The sequence below is a fragment of the Macrobrachium nipponense genome, chromosome 4 (genome assembly GCF_015104395.2).
Source record: "Macrobrachium nipponense isolate FS-2020 chromosome 4, ASM1510439v2, whole genome shotgun sequence".
Lineage (NCBI taxonomy): Eukaryota > Metazoa > Arthropoda > Malacostraca > Decapoda > Palaemonidae > Macrobrachium > Macrobrachium nipponense.
This window is the reverse complement of record NC_061100.1, coordinates 135234263-135246902: the sequence shown is the minus strand read 5'-3', so window position 1 is coordinate 135246902 and position 12640 is coordinate 135234263. Positions and strand designations below refer to the sequence as shown.

The 12640-nt window shown below is 42.0% G+C and overlaps 1 protein-coding gene across 1 annotated transcript in view; it reads left to right on the top strand.

The window, feature by feature from the left end:
- The window catches only part of LOC135211509 (cingulin-like), a 359586-nt gene that overhangs the window by 201448 nt on the left and 145498 nt on the right, over positions 1-12640 (top strand). Inside the window, exons 8-13 of the mRNA XM_064244814.1 lie at positions 7495-7660; positions 8320-8497; positions 8812-8978; positions 9231-9489; positions 9633-9892; positions 10771-10896. Coding sequence (XP_064100884.1) covers positions 7495-7660; positions 8320-8497; positions 8812-8978; positions 9231-9489; positions 9633-9892; positions 10771-10896 — 1156 coding nt within the window. The remainder of the gene's footprint in view (positions 1-7494; positions 7661-8319; positions 8498-8811; positions 8979-9230; positions 9490-9632; positions 9893-10770; positions 10897-12640) is intronic.

Genomic DNA, 12640 nt, shown 5'->3' with positions numbered 1-12640 from the left:
TTCTAGGAAGAGAATATTTTGTGGATCAATATTAGCATCTTTATTAGCCGCAAACTTCATGAAGTCCATAAAGTTAGGGTCTGAAGAATTCCTGAGGAAGCGAACACAGTCCTCATTTGTACTGATTGTGACAGCTTGGGATTGGGAATCCGTTGAGGTCGGAGACCCAATTCCAGAAGAAGAGGATACCAGTTGCTCTTGGGCCAGTCCGGTGCAATCAGAGCTACTATTCCCTTGAAAGTCCTCAGCTTGCTTAAGACTTTCAAGAGAAGATTCACTGAAGGAAAAACATAAATTTTTCTCCACTGATCCCAATCTAACGACAGGGCGTCCGTGGCATAAGCCAGAGGGTCCAGGTTGGGGGCCACATAGCAAGGGAGCTTGTGGTTCGCTTGTGAGGCGAAGAGATCTACTTGGAGACCTGGGACTCTCCGGCATATCCACTGGAATGACCCGTCGTCTAGGGACCATTCTGATTCCAGAGGAACTGACCGGGACAAAGCGTCTGCTATCACATTTCTTACCCCCGCCAGGTGAGTGGCGGACAGATGCCATTTGTGTTTGTTTGCTAGGGCAAAGATGGCTATCATGACATGGTTCACATGCTTGGATTTGGACCCTCCTCTGTTGATGCAATGAACTACCACTGCACTGTCCAAAACTAGCCTTAGATGAGACTTTTTCGGGGGAAGCAGTCTCTTCAAGGTAAGAAATACTGCCATTGCTTCCAGAACGTTTATGTGGAGCTGGCGAAATTGAACTGACCAAGTCCCCTGAACCTGTTTGAACTGAGAATATCCCCCCCACCCGGACAGGGAGGCATCCGTGTGAATGGTTAACACTGGAAGGGGATATTGAAGGGGTACCCGCTTGGCTAAGTTCTTTACTTTTGACCATGGACGGAGTTGATTGCGAAGGATCTGTGGAATTACTGACAACTTGTCTCGAGATTTGGCGTTTGCTCTCGATCGCCAAACTCGATTTATATCTTTTAGCCTTGCTTTCAGGAGGATATCTGTTACCGAAGCAAACTGAAGGGACCCTAGGATTCTTTCCTGGTTTCTCCTTGATGTTTGTTTGCATTTGAGAAATTGCCTGACAGATTTTGCTATTTCCTTCCGTTTGGCCACTGGAATTGACAGATTGTGGGAAGACAAATCCCATTGGATTCCCAGCCACTGAAAACGAGACTCCGGGGTAAGTCTGGATTTCGTTTTGTTTATCTGGAACCCCAGATGTTCCAGAAAGTGAACTACCTTTTTGGTGGCTTTGAGACATTCCTCGACAGTTGGTGCCCAGATCAACCAATCGTCGAGGTATGCTGCTACCATGATTCCCTGAGTTCTCAATTGCTGCACAACCACTTCTGCTATTTTCGTGAATACCCTGGGGGCTACATTCAGACCGAAGGGCATCACTTTGAATGAGAATGTCTGATTTCCTAGCCTGAATCCTAGGAATGGGCGGAAGTGTCTGGCTATAGGGATATGATAGTATGCGTCTGTAAGATCGATGGAGCATGTGACGGCTCCACGCGGAAGTAAGGTCCTTACTTGCGAGAGGGTAAGCATCTTGAACTTGTCGCAACGAATGAAAGAGTTTAGCTTTGACAAGTCTAAGATTACCCTTCTTTTTGTTGAGCCTTTCTTTGGCACGCTGAATAAGCGACCTTGAAATTTTAGATGCTTGACTCTCGCAATAGCTCCTTTCTGAAGGAGTTCCTCCGCGTAATCTGTCAATTCCTTTGATGGTATTTGGCGGAATGATTTGATTGGAGGAAGATCTTTGATCTAACTCCAACTCAATCCTTTTGACACTATGCTCTGTGCCCAATTGCTGAACCCCCACCTGTGACGGAAGAGGAACAGCCTCCCTCCTACCTGGGGAGCCTCATTGTTGATGGGCGGGTTGACCACCACGCCCTCCTCTGAACTGCTTGCTCCTTGTCGCCCTTCCTGCGCCACGCTGGCGAAAGTAGCCTCTCGCCCTACCTCTCGATTGCCTGTTAAAGGGAGGGTAGCCCTGACCTTCATACGTAGGGTTGAAGGCCGGCGAGAGTGCGTAGGAGGTCGAAGGTTGTGATTGAGGAGACAGCAGGAGGATGGGCTGGTTCTGTTTAGAACTAGCAGGTTGTCCCTGTTGGGTAACCGGGACGGCCTGAACAAATTGCTGCTGTTGCTGGTGTTTCTGGTAAGGCTGGAACCTTTTACCAGACTTCTTTGGTTTCTTACCAGCAGTGGGGACGGATTCTTGCTTCCTCTTGGATGAAATACCCCACCTAGCTCTAAGGCTCTGGTTGAGCCTAGCAGCCTCGTGGTGTACTTCATTTACAGCGGACTCTGGGAAGAGATCCGCTCCCCACATGCTAGAAGCCAGGAGTCTATTAGGCTCGTGCCTAATAGTGCACTCCTGCAGAACGTGCTTTCGGCAATTCCTCCTAGCTTGAAGAAGTCGAAAGCATCCGTCTGAACCGTCTGAAGCTGGGATTTGGCCAAGATCTTAAACAGAGGTTCCGTACCATACGAGAGAGCAGCCATCTCCGTTATGATCAGTGAATTGAGGGACCTGCCAAACCTAGTTTCGCGCGTCGAACTCCGCCTGAATCAAGGAATCAGGGCAGCCTGGGAGCTTCTCGCCTAACTGGTCCATGGCGCAGTCCGGTTTGAGCTTACCAAGCGTGGAACGTGGCTGGCAAGTTCTCCCACAATTCTCCAAAAGCTGGGAAGAGCGGAGAAGTAGACTCCGCCTCCCTTAGCTGTGGCATGGGCTCATCCTTGAGGACTGCCTGAAGAGTCCTCTCTACTATTTTTGTAGCGAACGGAAGAGAAGCCTCCTCTTCCGTCGCAAAAATAGTGAAAGGACTCTTATAGGCCTGGAGCTTGGTGTTTGTGCACTCCCAGTCCTCAAGGCAGTGAACCCATTCCCGTTGGGCATGATCCCTACTGTAGAGAACATCCTCCCTAGAGATCTTGTCTTCCCTAGTAAGAGCCGCTACGGTCAGCCTAGCATAGCCGATGAAAGGCTGCGTCAAACCCGGAGGATAAAACTCGAAGTCCTCAATCCTTCGAGTTCCACACTCCGGGATAGAGATCATACCATCCTTAAATGGAGCGTAAGCGGCTACTCTCCATGGGTTCTCCATAGAGAAAGCTGGCAGAGAATCGTATGGCGGAAGCTGGAAAATACCAGCACTTGGCACTGGGGAGACTGGAAGGGGGACCTGAGAGAGCCCAGCTACTCGGTCCTCATTCTCTCTAACTCTGTTAGAGAGATCTTGGATGGACTGGCCCGATTGAGACAGAGTGCTCGACAGTTGTGCGAACATCTGCCTGAAGAGTCCTCTCTACTATTTTTGTAGCGAACGGAAGAGAAGCCTCCTCTTCCGTCGCAAAAATAGTGAAAGGACTCTTATAGGCCTGGAGCTTGGTGTTTGTGCACTCCCAGTCCTCAAGGCAGTGAACCCATTCCCGTTGGGCATGATCCCTACTGTAGAGAACATCCTCCCTAGAGATCTTGTCTTCCCTAGTAAGAGCCGCAACGGTCAGCCTAGCATAGCCGATGAAAGGCTGCGTCAAACCCGGAGGATAAAACTTGAAGTCCTCAATCCTTCGAGTTCCACACTCCGGGATAGAGATCATACCATCCTTAAATGGAGCGTAAGCGGCTACTCTCCATGGGTTCTCCATAGAGAAAGCTGGCAGAGAATCGTATGGCGGAAGCTGGAAAATACCAGCACTTGGCACTGGGGAGACTGGAAGGGGGACCTGAGAGAGCCCAGCTACTCGGTCCTTATTCTCTCTAACTCTGTTAGAGAGATCTTGGATGGACTGGCCCGATTGAGACAGAATGCTCGACAGTTGTGCGAACATCTGCTCAAATTTCGTCCCCAGGGCGGAGACTTGAGAGCCGACCATCTCGCCCACCTGTTGCATCACCACTGCTGAGAAAGCAGTGGGATCAAAGGTGCTGGGTCCCGCTCCTCCCACCGGCGTTACCGGAGTGGATGCGGTGGAGGCAGGAGAAGGCATTGGCTCGGCGGGAGCGCGAGCCTTCTCCTTAGAAGCCTTGCTTCTAGAGCTCTTCGAGTAAGAAGAGCTCGGCTTGGCCTTCACCGCGTCAGCGTAAGAAGTCGAAGACTTCTTAGCCGAAGAAGACGAAGATGACTTCCTAGAAGTCGTCTTAATTAGGGTCTTCGGTTCTCTCTGTCCCTTCACCTTTGGGGGTACAGAGAGAGCGGGAGAGCGGGTAGGGATCTCAGATCCCACAAAGCCTTGGAAAGAAGCGCTTGAAGAAGGGACAGGAGAAGATCCAGGAGCGCCCAAGGAAAGACCTTGGGCGCCCGACACACCTACCTCAACCAACAAATCCTCTGCCCCTACCGCCATAGGCTCAATGTTGAGGTCCAGGGTAGCGACGTCCGGGACCGACTCCTGTGTGGCTACGACCCCGAAAGATTGCTGCATTTCTTGCTGGATGGAGGCTATGAGAGGGGCTGCGGACAAGGGGTCAACATACCCTGTTGACTTGCCCGCGGGGAAGATCTGGACGGCCAGCTTCTTGTCTAGGATGTAAGGCTGGCCTTTGGCGGCGTTCTTCCCGAAGCCGCCCACCCACGCTTTCAGGGTAGCAAGGGCGACCTCCCTCACACCAGCAGCCTGAAAGAAAAGGTGAGGTGAGCTTCTAATGGCGGAACGGGGTTAACAAACTTATGTCTAAGAGTTGTTAGTAAAATGATAAAGAAGCCTATAATCGACTTACCCCCTCCACCAGCTGACTGACTAGGTCGTAGCAGATGGCGCAGGCTTCCGGGTGCCAGACGATCATATCGTTGTACGGCGTGGCACATGGAGCGTGAGACCTGCACTCATCGTGGCCGCAGGGGTCGTACAACGTCGCGTTGCATCCCAGGACCTGACAGTTGGTAGCCTGTAAGTGGAAAGATACATAAGTATCAGGAGAACACTTACAGCCTAACAGTTGCTCCGCTGGTGCCGGAGCGAGAAAGTTAGATTAAACCAGAGCCCCGCCATAATACGTGTGGTAGAAAAAGGTTGGTTGTCCTAGGCTATTGCTCCGCTGACGGCGGAGACAAGAGATAGAATCCAACCAGGTGTGGTGGTAAAAGGAAACCACGATGGATAATGGCGGGGATGGTAAACATATGAATAATAAAATTAAACAAATCATCGTAAAATTAGGGTATATCCTTAAAAATAACAATAATATCAAACCTTTCTCCACCCGTCTACTGGAAGAGTGCCCGGGTAAGAAGCAAGCTCCCTTCCGGTAGCGGGGGAGAGATGTAAGGATATAGTAGGCAAGCAACCGACCACTAGTAGTGACCACCCCGCCCGCTGGCGGAGCCAGTAATCTATAACCAAAGGTGCCCCGGCTGCGACGGAAGGCTCCGTTCGTTATAGAAAGGGAAGGTGGCTGAGCAACTGGGGAAGGGGGGGGAGGGTCTCGGCGTAACACGGCGGGGGAGAGAGAGGGGGGGGGGGGTGGCCTACTCCTCCCCGTCTCAACAACTACCCGCTCGGAGACCCGGTACCCTATGAGTGGTCGCCCTATACCCCCCGCTGGGAGGAACCCCTGGCCACCTCAGAGAGAGAGGGAGGAAGGCAACTGAGGTTGTCATGACAACCAAGGGGTCCCCCAGCGCCTCCCTATACCTGGTAGGGAGGGAAGGGGAAGGGGAAGGTGCGATGGAACACGTGACCGCAAGTGGCCTAAGCCGCGAGCAACACAACCGTGGGAAGGCCACGTGAACCAGGCTGTACCAATACATGGGACATGCACCTAGGCTAGCCTAACACCCTAAATAGAATAAATTTACATCGTAAAGATGGAAAAGACACTTTTAGTAGAAGAAAAAGAAGCCCAGGAGGAGGCAAACTGTTCCGAGGAACAGAAGCCTACTCGGAGCCAGCGATAGCCGATGAAGAGCAAGAGCCGGGATGCTGGGCTGGAACATAGAATAGCCCTAAATACCAAACTAAGAGAAATGGTAAAGGGGCTAACCTAGCTAAAACTCGATGTAAAAAACGATGAACGTAATATAGTAAGCCCATAAGTATAAGAAGTCCCAGTATGGAGGACCGGGAATTCTTAACGAGGCAGCATGGCGCCGCCACGAGACAACCGGGAAACCGTATATGACCTATTAGAAGGAAAATACTGGTTCCCGGAAGACAAAAATACAGTAAAACATTACTTATGAGGCACTTAACTTAGCCGTTGCGATGGCAGAACGTTCCATGGTGAATGGTGATAAAATTCCTCGAAAATAGCACAAGCACAAAGAGAATGCGTCTGAACGCTGGCGCTAAAAATTAAGGATGACCGCTAGGGGCGCTGCTGTCCGTGGCGTCCTCTAGTAGTAGTAGTAGCGGCCGCATCGCCCGTTGGTATCAGCTCTCTCTTGTGGGGATTCTGATTGGAAGGTCTAATTGGTGAATGTCTCGTGGTAGTGTTCCCACTCGCCCCTTTGCCATACCGACACTTCTTTTTAAGAGTGAGCGAGTCAGTTTTACTGACATTTTCTTAATTTTGTTTTTCTCTGGTAATTTTAGATTAATTTTACCTAGAAAGAATGATATTAAGGATCCTTTCATAGGCCGACACGAGCTGAGCCCAGAAATGAAGTTTTTAGAATCAGATTTAGCAATCATTTCATTAATAACTGCATGTACCAATTTTTAAATAGTAATCCAGGTACCTGAAATGGAGATAAAAGAAAAAAAATCAGATACATATCAATAGTGACAACAATAATTTCTTGAAATACTGACAGAGATGGTGACTGAGCATCAGTAAGATAAGTTAAGGTTTCATGTAAATTTCCAGATATGTAACCTATACTCATGATCAGGAAGAATTGATTAAGTAAGTGTACTCACAGAAAGTAGCGGTTAGGCACAAAAGATGACAAGCTCTAAACCAGTTCTGCAGAATCCTTAAGGAATTGCATCAGTATACGTACTAAGAGGGACAAGAGATCATTAAATAGGAGTAGGATAGTAAAAGCAGGAAAGTGGAATGATTGAGAATGGAGTCAAATAATAATGTTTTTTTAATAAGTAGCAGTTTGAAGAGAGCATCTCAGGTTTGTTTACAGAAAAACAGAATGATTTGGTGTAAGTCCAGAGATTTTTCCTGACAGGGTAATACCAAAATATTAAATCTAATCCTGTTTTTGGAAATCATTTTCCCTTGAAGTAAGAACCTGAGTAATTCCTAACAGACAACTTTTGATAGGAAAAAAATATTTATTGTTGCTGCTGTTAGCCCTCAAAAGAGTTAACTTTATGGTCCTGCCAGGGGTTCCATAGGCCAGACCAACTAATATGAATAATATTGAATCAAGGCAGGTTTAATATAATTTTTTTTCTTTTAATATGAGTAACATTGGACTTTTAGTGATAAATAATTTTCAAAAATTGTTCCTATTTTGAGCATTTATCAGTGCCTTAGTATGCTTCATGGTTATTTTAGGTGTGGCTGTGCTGGTGCAGGTCAGTTCCCAAACAACAATGATGCCTATTTGGCTGACCTCCTACGAATGACAGATCAAAAGCTCCAGGATTTACAGCATGAGGTTGAGTGCAGTCGGAGGCAGGCTAAAGAAAATGAGAACCAGTGCAATATGCTCAAGAAACAGGTGCTGTTATGGCTGTTTTTGTTTTTGGCGGCAACTTTACAAAAGATTATTGGGATGTAGTTCCTCAGTTTAAAGATTCTTTTCCTCAATAATTTTATTCTTGTGAGCCTTGGCTGTAAATTGTCTGAAACGTTATACATAATTGTATCCAAAAACAAAAACTGAGGTTATTTGTTTCCTCAGCCTATGAGACTACACGTACGTAATTGTTAAATTGATCATTTTAGCTGTTGATCATTTCGTTTTGAAAATTGGTATATTGGAATTTCATTTCTTTGGATGTAGTTATCTCTCACCATTATTAAAGCTTGTGTGGATGATTACAGTACTTAATATTTGAACCTGTCTAATAGTATTTTTGAAGATTTTTCCATTGTAAAGGAAAATTAATTTTAAGGAACCTGTTGCTATGAAGATGATTCTTGCGTTTTGTAGAGTAGGTGATATCAGCCATATTAGTATTTAGATGACGAACAGTAATCATGTATGTCAGTTGATAGTAACTTCATTATTGAAATGAAAAACCATTTCATAACAATTACTGTCTCATTATTAAGTAAATTCTTTTACATATATCAGTTAGTATTTTCCAGATATGATTTTAGATAAGGCAGCTATAACATATTTATACTTTCTTATTGCTCTATTATGCTCCACAGATAGCCAACAGAGAAGCAGAGATTGCTAGGTTACAAGGCCTGTTGGAAGGGGGCCGATCAGTGGCGGCAATCATAGAAGATAACAGATTACAAGCAGCTCATGCTCATCTACATCAGCTGCAGCTTCACAATGATATGCTTACAAAGACCAACATACATCTTGAGGGAAAACTTAAAAGTAGGTATCTTTTAAGCTTTTGTATCTGAAATATTATACATCCCTTTCAACTACTGACTCAAGAGGTTTTACCTAATGCAGAAGTTTTCTTTGTTTGAATTCTATGAATTTTAAAGCAGACCATCATTTGGATTTTTTTCATATCATTACTTAAGGGCAAATAAGAATTTCCTCTTCTCTGTTACATAGTTTTACATCATGTTTTCTGTGTTTGAAGAATAATAATATAATTTCAAGATGAATATGGAGTTTCCAAAAAATATTTTTGTACAGTATTTTACTTTGCTCTTTTTATTATAAAATCAAACTTTCAGATATTCTTGGAGACACCCATGAGGCCATGAACCGAGCTGTTAAATTAGCAGATGAAAACACAGATCTTACAAATGAACTGGAAAACATTGAAAAAACAACTCGAATGTTGGAAGCAGATGCTGCGAACACTGCTGAAACACTCACCCAGAGACTAGAGGATGCTAGAGTAAGTTACTAATATAAATTAGTTAGATAAAAGGCCTGATTTATATTTCAAGAGACTTTTACAGCATGCCTGTAGGACTTATTCTCAAATAGAAGGCTAAAATTGGAGCAAGGTAGTGTTCTCAAGCTAAAATTTGTATTCAAATTTGGTTTATGAGATAACAATTTGTCATTTACCACATTAAGATTCTGAAATTGACCTTTATCATTTGATCTAGGTAAAATTTCAAAATTGTTGATGATTTTTTATCAGGAAAAATTATTGGCATGTGAAGCAGACCTGGCCGAACAGCATCGCCTTTTCCACTTAATGAGAGATGAGAGAGATAGGCTTTACAAGGAGCTTGTTCAGCTCCGCCATAACCATTCAAGACTTTCCCATGACCACACACGACTGGTTACAGAGAGAGTGCCAATGATGGATGAAAACAGGAAAATGGAAGACCTCTTGAAGAAGGGACAAGAAGAAAAGAAAACCCTTGTGGACAAAATCAACCACCTGACAGTCTCATGTTAGTGATGTATTTCAGTTTTCTTTAAGAAAATTTGACGGAATATGAAAGCGTACCAGTTTTAAAATTATATACATTATTGTATTTTTAAAGTGAATGAACTTTAAGAGAGAATAATTTTTATTGTTTTGAATATATTTCAGTGGAAGAGGCAGAAACAGAAAAGCTGCGCCTATCAGTGGACGGAGAGAGCTTACGGCAGACTATAAAAGAATTGACAGAGCAGAAGGAAGCAGCAGAACAAGGGAAGGAGTTTTATATTGGTGAGACAGAGAAGCTTCAACTTCAAAACAGAGAATTAGAACAGGAAAGAGATTACTATAAAGAGGAGTCCCATAAGACAACAATGCTGAAGGCAGATATGGAGCAAGAGCGTGACTACTATAAGGATCAAACTGGAGAGGTCTGATATATACTTTTGGTTATTAATATTTGATCTTAAAGAGATCAGAGTCCAGAATTTAGTTTAGATTATTAGGGATAATAGATTTTATAAATAACTATCATGAGTGATGTCTAGGGCTTCTAAAGATAGCGGAAGTATGTTCATTAAACTATAGAACTTCATTTTTCATATGCCTATATAATTGGCTAAGAATCGACCAACAGAATTCTAAGTGGCTGCTTGACATGGATCCTCTCCACATTAGATGTATAGTCCTTCCCTCAGCAATAATCAGGTATTCTCATTTCACAATGAGTAGACTTAGTGCGTGGCACTAATGAAGTACAAAAAATATCATGTCTTAATAAAGTTGCACATATGAGGATTATACAGGTAAATAATTCATTAATAATCCATAAATGGAGTCAGTTACACGTACTGAATCATAGCTGTACTGTGATCTTCACTGTTATGAAGTTGTTATTTGTGAAATTTGTACGGTAATTGATATAGAAATAGGTAACATTTCATTATATTTAAAAATTCAAACTTATTTTTTGGCTGAAGTTCCCTCATCCTAAACCTTCCAATTAGCACAAATATCTAGTTTGTAGAAAGTGTCAGAGCAACCTATTGTCATTGCAGTTCTCAGTCATCTCTAGCCACCACTTTAAAGGTGTTCAGTAGGTATAAGTAAAAATATGAATCTGTATCTATGGAACAATTTGGTTTCACTTTTTAATTTACATTTTCCCTAAAAGTTGATTGAGCCTTTTAGATAATATATCAGTTACTGTGGCCTCTCCCTGTGATTTAACAAAATGAATGACCTAAATGGAAAATATTTAAACAGATAACATTAGATTTCATATTCATTAAACATTGATACTTTACAGCTTTTGAGGGAGAAGCAGAGTATTGAACAAGCAAAGGATTTCATGGGTGATGATGTTAGGAAATTGCAAGCCCAAGTAAAACAACTTCAGTTGGAGAGAAATTACTTCAGTGATCAACTCAGTGAGGTACAGTACAGAAATACTTCCTTCTGAATGAAAATCCCCCTAGAATAGTATAGATTTCCTTTTAAGTCATTATTGAAGGTATGGATACAATTGAAAAACTTGAGATATGCAGAAAGAGATTTGCTAAAGCATATAGATTTTTCTTCTTTTATTGCTTTTTTTACACTTTTCTTGATTTTAATGCTGATAGTTGTCTTCAATTTTTTTATTGTTTGTCTTATGAAGATTGTCAACAGTGTGTAGCACATATTTTGATGAACTGAGATGAATTTAATATATGATATTTCAGATTCACAAAATTTATGCTTTTGATTGGAAAATTCCTGAACATGAGTCCATGGTCTTGTGTTTATACCACTTTTTATTTATTTATTTTTTTTTTTTTTTAACTCCTCACTGATCAGTTTGGTGCAGTACTAATACTATTGTGCTTCTGATAAAATCACGTGATTGACTTGACATTACGTATAATCACATGATTCCACATATTTAGCAAAATTTGGACTACTCGCACATGTATTGTAATGCCTGAATCATGTTTTAGCAATATGTTTGTAGTAAATTATCAGTTTCTAAAGTAAAATGGACTCATTTTCATAAATTTATCTTATAACTTACTTATACAAATATGATTCTAAATATCAGTATTTGCTTTATTATAATTACAAATATTAAGAGTGAATGCTGTTAGTTAACACAGCCTTGTTATTATTAATATAAAAGTGTTGTGATATCAAATGTAAGTTAGTGGTATCTTTTTAAAAATAATTCCTATCACTGGCAACTTTAGTATGATGTAATTTTGGTATGAAAAATCTCAATCCATGCAAAATGTGAAATTTTAATTCATGAGTTTTGTCGTGGTATCAATATTCACAAAGACACCTATTGATGATCTGGAGGTTTTTATTGGATACATTAGAGATAAAAAAACTGGCCATACCATTTTCAAAGAACACTTAATGAAATTGATCAAACAATATATATGTGTAGTAGAATGTAATTTTGAATTAATTATGAAATTTTACTCTCAAAATTTTGGTACGGCAGTGGATAGCTTCATCTCCAGTGTTAAGTAGTAATGTGTATATGAAATTTCTTAAAAGCAATATGTATATTAAGTAAAATCATTCCACGCTATGTAGTATGGTTTGGGTATTTTGACAATGCATCTGGCCTGGGAACAAAAATGTAAAATGTAAATAACTTCTTTGTTGAATTAAATGAATTGTATCATCAGTAAAATTCACTAAGGAAATGGAAAAGGATGGGAGCCTAACTTTTTGGATTGCCTAATACACATACATGTAGAACTAGTATATAGTGTATAATGGGTTTAAAGATAGTGTATACATAAAACCAACCAATATTTCTGCTTATGTTAGTTTTCATTCTGGTCGCAGCAGTGAAGTTAAGAAATCAGTGTTTACACCCATGTTTTTAAGAGCATTACATATGTGTTGGCCTGAATACATTGATGATGAATCAGATACTATTATGCTTAGAAATAGAAACAAGCAATTTGAATATCCCAAGTACATTAGACATCATTTGTTTTTTGGGTTCTTATCAAAAATGGATAAGTTAAGCTTTATAGAACAGGGACATTATTAATAAGAAAGGACTGCGCTGTGACAAGGTATCTTGTCTAACATCTGAGATCAGTTGCTTTTTCAATTTCTATTTTCTCAGTTGCTTTTTCAGTTTCTATCTCGGTTGTTCTATCAGTTGTTGTTGAGTCCAT